The sequence below is a fragment of the Fundulus heteroclitus genome, chromosome 2, assembly GCF_011125445.2.
Source record: "Fundulus heteroclitus isolate FHET01 chromosome 2, MU-UCD_Fhet_4.1, whole genome shotgun sequence".
Classification (NCBI taxonomy): Eukaryota; Metazoa; Chordata; class Actinopteri; order Cyprinodontiformes; family Fundulidae; genus Fundulus; species Fundulus heteroclitus.
This window is the reverse complement of record NC_046362.1, coordinates 35265855-35273481: the sequence shown is the minus strand read 5'-3', so window position 1 is coordinate 35273481 and position 7627 is coordinate 35265855. Positions and strand designations below refer to the sequence as shown.

The 7627-nt window shown below is 40.6% G+C and overlaps 1 protein-coding gene across 4 annotated transcripts in view; it reads left to right on the top strand.

Moving 5' to 3' along the window:
• Nucleotides 1-529: 529 nt before the first annotated feature.
• The window catches only part of cnot1 (CCR4-NOT transcription complex, subunit 1), a 36769-nt gene continuing 29671 nt past the window's right edge, over nt 530-7627 (top strand). For all 4 annotated transcript variants that reach the window (XM_021312503.2, XM_021312500.2, XM_021312502.2 and 1 more), the window contains exons 1-8: nt 530-665; nt 4087-4385; nt 4917-5024; nt 5329-5427; nt 5768-5836; nt 5968-6022; nt 6137-6340; nt 6433-6601. In XM_021312503.2, coding sequence (XP_021168178.1) covers nt 4284-4385; nt 4917-5024; nt 5329-5427; nt 5768-5836; nt 5968-6022; nt 6137-6340; nt 6433-6601 — 806 coding nt within the window. In that variant the 5' untranslated portion in view covers nt 530-665; nt 4087-4283. The remainder of the gene's footprint in view (nt 666-4086; nt 4386-4916; nt 5025-5328; nt 5428-5767; nt 5837-5967; nt 6023-6136; nt 6341-6432; nt 6602-7627) is intronic.

The window sequence follows — 7627 nt, the reverse complement described above, 5'->3', positions numbered from 1 at the left end:
TTTAGTACCCTTTAAGCAGTGGTGTCCAAAGTCAGTCCTCAAGGGCTGTTGTCCTGCATGTTTCAGGTGTTGTCTTGGTTCAACACAGCTGAACTCAATGAGTACTTAATTAGTAGGCCTTTGCAGACCTTGATGACAAGGAGAAGATAAATTAGTCATTTGAATCAGATGCGTTGGAGCAGGGACAGATCTAAAACATGCAGGAGATCGGCCCTCGAGAACTGGAGTTTTGAGATGCCGGTTTTATTGTCACAGCAATGGCAAAAACAATGTGCAATGAGTAAATGTTCCTTTTCCAAGAACATTTCAGCATTTTAGATGGTTAAAAAAGTTTTGAAGCAAAAACAGAACAAAAAAATCACATCAGCATAAAAGTTAAAAATTATTTGCTTCAAATATTTCTATTAAGATTTGTTTTAGGTGAGCTGGGGAGAGGGCTGTTGCGCATGCGACCCGATCTCGGATAAGCGGAAGAAGACGGTGGCCTCAGCGGGCACCTCATGCACGCCCCCGTCTGGTAGCGTGAGCGCGCCGCGGCGGTGACAGACGCCATTTTATTTTGAAAATCAAACTGAACTGGAGGCGCTGCAACCCTTCCATTTCATCAAGTTTGTTGTGGGGAAACTAGAAGGAATGACGATCTGATTTGCTTTACTGGAAGCACGGTGAGACCGAGAACATATTTGACATACAACAATCGACAGCGTTCCACACAAAGCAAAACTAGAGACTCAAACTGGGGGGAGTTGTTCATTTTCCACTAGCATGACGGGGGAGTCTAATTCCTGAAAACAGCTGTCATTTTCCTTAGCAAAAAAGTAGCTGCAATTTAGTTTAAAACTGGTTTCCGTTGAGCCCAATGATATCCCCCGTTGGTGTTTTGAAGGTGGTATCCGAAAGCAACGCTCACATTCAGTCGAATGGAGGTTTACGGAGTGGTTTTATAAACCAACGTCCGTAGCTAGGTTAGCATATTCAGAGATTAGTTCGAGCCTGGGGAAGCAAGCTAAAATGGCTAATGCTACCGTTGGTGAACCAAATCTCGTAAAACCAATTCCCAGTGTTTAAAACCGAAGCTCGAGAGTGAGCGCGGGAATCTTAACAACTACCAGTGAAGGTGATATAACTTTAAAAACGGTTAAATATAACCTTATTTTCTTCCGTTCCGTGCTCAGATATGTGAAACATGCTCGTGCGGCTAACGTTAGCTTCGCGCAAATGCTAATTTGGAGCTTTGGAAGGATTTGAGACTCGTTTCCTGTGCCGATCTTTGTAAAAGTTGAAATATAAACGTTAAACACGTCTTAATGAGGTCCTCCGTTCATAGACATTGCTCTATGTCTTACTGGCGTTTAACCCATCGGACATGTTAGCCAGGTGTCTTAACGGTGTTTACCAGCGTTATGGTGGCGTTAGCTGATCTACACATCTAGCCAGATCTCCTCAGTGGTTATAGAAGGCTGCTCGCCGAAGAGTCAAAGTGGCTCCAAAACTAGTAAAAATATTTTACACACCAGGAACAGATGTGGTAGGACTTCTTTGAACGCTCTGTTCAAATAGTTTCACTTGCGTTAGCGTCTTAAATTTGCTAACTCGTATTAGCGCGTTCTTTGTCCGGAGAGCGACTTTGGGTACTTCTATATATAAATTAGCCTGAACGTTTTGAAATGACTACACAGAAGTTGGTATTAGATTTAGCTCTTGGGTAAAGACCCTTTTTTTTTTTTATTTGTTTGTTTTATTTTTTACAAACCTGTGCTACCTTGAATTGGTCAGCTACAGCACAAAACGTTTTAATCTGAACTAGGGAAAAAAAGTTCTTTATAGCAAACTGTGTGATCTGCGAAGTCTGCACATCATTAAAGTGATGGTTGTGCATTTAAAATGAACTCTTTTTCTCTATAAAGATAATGAAAACTTTGATTACAACTGGCATTCCAAGTGTTTTTATTTAGCGTAGACTAATAAATTGTAATCTCAGGCCTTTGATAGTGTGTATTTTTGGACTTTTAATGTTTTTCTGCCCAACTTCAATAGGTTGAAAAAGAGTTTCATTTTCACTGTGCATAAATTTACCCCGATGACAGCTGATAATTTACCATATATTTCTATGGTTTCCTGATAATCTAATGAATGGAAATGTGACTCCAACAAATATCTACCGGCAGGAGGTTGCCCGGTCATTTTAGTTTGATCCAGGATAGTTATATTTCATATTAGTTCAATGGCACCAAACAGGGATTAGAAACATAATCCATGGAAATATGCGGTACTACAAAGTCTTCAGAAAATAACGTTGGATTGAAGAGAATTTAAACCCGTCTATAATACAGGACTAATAGAGTTTAAATTCGTATACTGTTGATATTTTCTGAATAACTGGTGTTTTGTAGTGAGGATGGTGGGCCCTTGTGTTCTGGAGACGCTCCAAGTTTCTGGTTCAGGGACCCTGACCAAGGCCCTTACGGCTCCCACATACTCGCGCAGGCGCCCAAGCGTACTCGAGGCGGTCTCCTCACAGACAGACGCTTACGGGAAGTCACGCTATAAACTGCCCGGTGAGAAGAAGCCTTCCCATCGAACTGTTTATGTGACACCGAGCTGCTCCAAGCAGGCAGTTGCAAGAACGCCCGGCGTCGCAGCCCCTGTCTGTGCCTCGCTGACAGGTGTGCGGTGGATGCCTGGTGGAGAAGAACCGGCTGTAGGAGCTAGCTAATCAAACATGCTACTATCCATTCTCTCGCTTCGTCGCTCCGGCAGAAAGTGTGGGAAATGTAGGCAACAGTTTCGCTCCACTATGAAGGGAAAAGGTCTACGTGGATCACAGTATGCGGACAGTGCGCCCCAGTATGTGGGAGCCTTTAGCCCCAGAATGCTCCCTGAGTGGTGCACAGTGGTAGCCCTCTGTTGTAATGACAAAGAACAATGTTTGCAAACAGATTTAAACTGGCCACTTATGTCTAATAACACAATATGTACATTCAAATACACAGATAAAGTCTGTTAACCTTAGTGGAAATCAAACTCTGCGCGGGAGTAATGTCAAATCATCTTTTAGTGATTTAAACCTGTATTGTTACAATATTTTTACTCCATGTATGTTCCTTTATGAAAATGTAAAATAGTTTAAAGCCCGTACGAACCCCGGTCATTAGCTAATTTTAAAATAGAAACAGAGACATTGCTGCTCCTGTGTTTGTGTGAACGATGTTCCTTTGGGATAGGCTGTAAGGAACATGAATGATTTAAAGTCTCACTTCTTACCGTTTTCATATGAGAAGTAATTTTAATTTAGCCAAATTAGTATCCATTGTGAACTAATCACAAAAATGTCTTTAACTTGACGGTTTGTAATCCAAACAATTGCTCCAAGCTCCTTTCCTCTTGCTCCATAAGGCAAGTAAACACAAAGTCTGCATTAGTGAAAAGCATTTAAAGTTTATGGAAAGTTACACCTTTCCATTAGTCAGTAGGTGTAATGACTATGACGAAATCGTTAGGTAGAGTTTTAGGAGAAAGTTGCTGCAGTTGTTTTTTTGCGACTGAAGCTTTTATTTCCTTTGCACACACTTGAGAGGCGGGATGTGTGCAGTCAACCTAAAATCCGCTGTAGTTGCACATTTCCACAAAGTTTGGAGCAATAGTACTTTGTTTGTAAGCCACAATTGTGAAGTTGTCTGAGGGTAACGCTCTGTTTGGTCAGATTTCTCTGTTTTTAAATCACTTTCTGGACTAATGTTGCAGTGGGGGGGGGGGGGGTGTATCGCCAGATTGCAGTGACACACATCTGGGTTTGGGCTTCACAGCGTAAATTAACACAACTAACCACCACTGTTTAATAGAAAGTTCTGGGAAATAAGGTTTTTTTTGGCAGGGGGGGGGGGCGCGTTCTGGCTGCCTCTATGTCTCCAGTATGTGTGAATCCTGGGGGTTTAATATTAGCACACTTATGGTTTTGCATGGTAAGGCGATAAATTTAACTGTGCTTCCTGTCTTAGAATTAGCTGCTCACATTAAACTGTTGTCCATCCAAAAAAAAAAAAAAAATCCTTGTCAAATGATTAATAAACTGTTTTTCATTCACAGATGCTGTCCATTGTTTTAAACTGAAGGATTCTACCTGCTAGCACTGGGAGCCACTGATCGGAGCACACATTTGGAAGCCAACATTTGTCGCACCTTTTGGGGGGGGGGAGCAGAAGTGACCTATCACTGAAGTGACTAAAGGGGAATAATGGTGATTTTGCGCCGCGCTCGGCTGCCTGCTTCCGCCCCAACCAGCAATGAATCTTGACTCGCTCTCGCTGGCTTTGTCTCAAATCAGCTATCTGGTGGACAATTTAACGAAGAAAAACTACCGAGCCAGCCAGCAAGAAATACAGCATGTAAGTAGCAGCAACATGCGCCGAATCTCTTTTGTGTGATGTCGGGTTTGGATCGATGGAAACCGTCAAACTACACAAGAGATTTTCCGTAAAATTTGTTTGTATGATGTTTGTTCACATGCGTTCTTTCACCGACTATTTAATGTCCGTCTTATTTAGATTGTTGGCTGTTATTGATCACAATGTGTTTTGTTAAGCTTGCTGTTATGTGTAGTCAGTTTTACCGTTTAGCAACTACAGCTGTTGATGTTTTGTTATCAGGGGAGAAAAAATAACGATTTAGTCTGCTGACTTTTCCTGACTCCCGCTCCTCAGAAGTTAGTTTTTGGTTTTAAAGAGGAGTTCCTCCGTTTATTACGTTTTCATATTGGTCAGTGCAGCGTACGCGATACAAATGACCTCAACAGGACGACAGTCTTGAGGAGGAACATTTTTTTTAAAATATAGATTGCTTGTTGAAGAGCGTGAAAAAAAAGGCTTTGTCCACTTGGATTGTGTGAAAAACCTTTTTCCCTTTTTGTGTGATTCCAGATTGTAAATCGTCACGGTCCTGAGGCAGACAGGCATTTACTACGCTGTCTCTTCTCCCATGTGGATTTCAGTGGCGATGGTAAAAGCAGTGGCAAGGACTTTCACCAGGTAATCTTTAATAAGAAACACACTTTGAACTTCTCTCCGTCACCAGCTTTGCTTGTTGTTCACCTTTATGTCTTTGTATTATAAGCGATTTAAAAACTTTCAACCTGAACCGATCTGCCCTGTATATAAGAAGCCGTACTAAACAGAAATTGACCTTGTTAGTGTGTGCGATGAGAGCAATCTCCTCCTTTCAATGTCTCAGTCTAGAATATATTACAGCTTATTGTTTCATATTAAATGTTTAAGATCGTGTTCTTGTTTTATCTGCTGTGTCATCCCTTTTTTTTTTCTTTCTTCCCTCCAGACACAGTTTCTGATTCAGGAGTGTGTGTCGCTGATATCAAAGGCAAACTTTATCTCTACTCTCTGTTACGCCATCGACAATCCCCTGCACTACCAGAAGGTACGGAGCAAGCGTTGTAAAATGCTAACGCGCTGTTGGGGGGCACACGGCTCAGTGTTTCCACTGTGGATTGTCAGCCAGTGGTCCTGTCATTGTTTTTAGTTTTAGAGCTCAGCTAGAACCCTCTGCTCTTCACAGAGATGTTCTGTCTTTTTCCGAGACTTTAAATTATTCTGAGCTGAAGTGAAATTTCTGTGGATTTTTTTCCCGTTTCATAAATATGGGACAGAACTGTGCTGTTGTAGGGTAATTACTGCGTATTTAATATGTGCCTCAATCAGAAAATGTGAGCAGCTGAAGCTCTTTGATCTAAGAGATCCTCCTTTAATTTATCTTTCAGAGTTTGAAGCCATCTGCCCACCTCTTTACTCAGCTGAGTAAAGTACTGAAACTCAGCAAGGTCCAAGAGGTAACGTGTTTCTTAGAAGATGTGTGTTAACCTAACTCAGTTTGTGACTGAAAACCTGTGTGTTCAGATCAACACAAAAGTTTTTAGATACACCAGAATCATCTTGATCTGATTATTTTTCTGTTTTCCAGGTAATTTTTGGCCTTGCCCTGCTCAACTCCAGCAACACAGATCTGCGGGGATTTGGTAAGCGCTGTTGTAAAACCCCAACATACGTTTGAACATAGTTTTAATGTCTGATGTTTCCCTGTGAAATGGAGTTAAACCCTGACAGTTTTTTTTTTTTTTTTCTCCTTTCAGCTGCTCAGTTCATCAAGCAGAAACTTCCCGATCTTCTGCGGTCATACGTTGACGCAGATCTCGGAGGAAACCAAGAAGGTGGCTTCCAAGACATTCCCATAGAGGTGTTGCACCTGCTGCTCTCCCATCTACTGTTTGGACAGAAGGGAGCCAGTGGGGTAGGGCAGGAGCAGATTGACGCCTTCCTCAAGACACTTTGTCGAGGTATTAATAAAAAAAATGCACCGTCTGTCTGATCGTGAACGGTTAATGTCTCAAACTAAACTTATTCGTTACATTTTTGTGCTTTTTCTCAGATTTCCCCCAGGAGCGCTGTCCTGTGGTGCTCGCACCACTGCTGTACCCTGAAAAACGGGACATTCCCATGGACAGGATCTTACCAGACTCCGGGGAGTTAGCTAAGACCATCATGGAGAGTTCCCTCGCAGACTTCATTCAGGAAGTTGGATATGGCTTTTGTGCCAGGTGCGTTCATCTTTCACTTAGTTGTACTCCAGTGTTAAATCATATGTTTTCTCAAGGTATGTCTGAAGGCTCTCCAAACACTCCTGTTAAATATTAAACCTGTTAGATAAGAATCAAGAATCTTTATTATCATTATGTGTTACCATAATAACATTTTTAATTAGATTATCATAGTTTTTACACAGAAATTCTAAAGAATAAATGTAAAATAGAATTAAATGTAAATATAACAAGATTGAATTGCTTATGTCATGCAGAAAAGCAACAATTCCATCATTAATACAGATGGTACAAAAATCTAAATGAATAATATCTATTCAATACATCTCATTATTTTACCGAGACTTAAGCAAAATTTACTCTTAAACGCCACCTGAATATAGTTGTAACTTGATAACGTTTGTGCTGTGCTGCTCTTTATATAATATCAGTAATATAACATGCTGATATTAGTCGAGCTATCTGGCCGGGTAGCCAATGGGCTATCAGCTGTTTAAAGAAGCTATATATGAATTCATTTTTGTCTGATTAAGAATATGCTTTCTGCGCAATAGTTAAAAGATGTAATTTGATAATAATAATTGACTGAGAGTCCAGCAGCAAACTGGGTAAAACTTTCAGGGCTCTCCACAGAAACTTAATTGTATAGTGGAGGGGCTAGAAAACTCTACTTTGGGCTGTAGCATTTTTACTGTTTCAAGTACAAATGGAGGCCATTTCCAGCAACTTAAGCTTTCAGTCCACTCTAAATACGCAACTTCAGATGCATAAGAAAATCTCCAACACCCAAATTCTTCTTAAGGTCAAATTAAATGTTCTTTATTGCTAAAAGTATGTATAAATACTAGTAGAAAGGTGACATTTGCAAGCAAATACATAATATTTACCTTCATATGGTAATTATTCTGAAGGTAAACATTATGTCCACTTTCTACATCACGTAATCTAACTCCACAGGGTGTCTGCTATTTCAAAGTAATTATAACTACAATGTTTTATCATGATTGGTCTCGATGAACAGGAAGT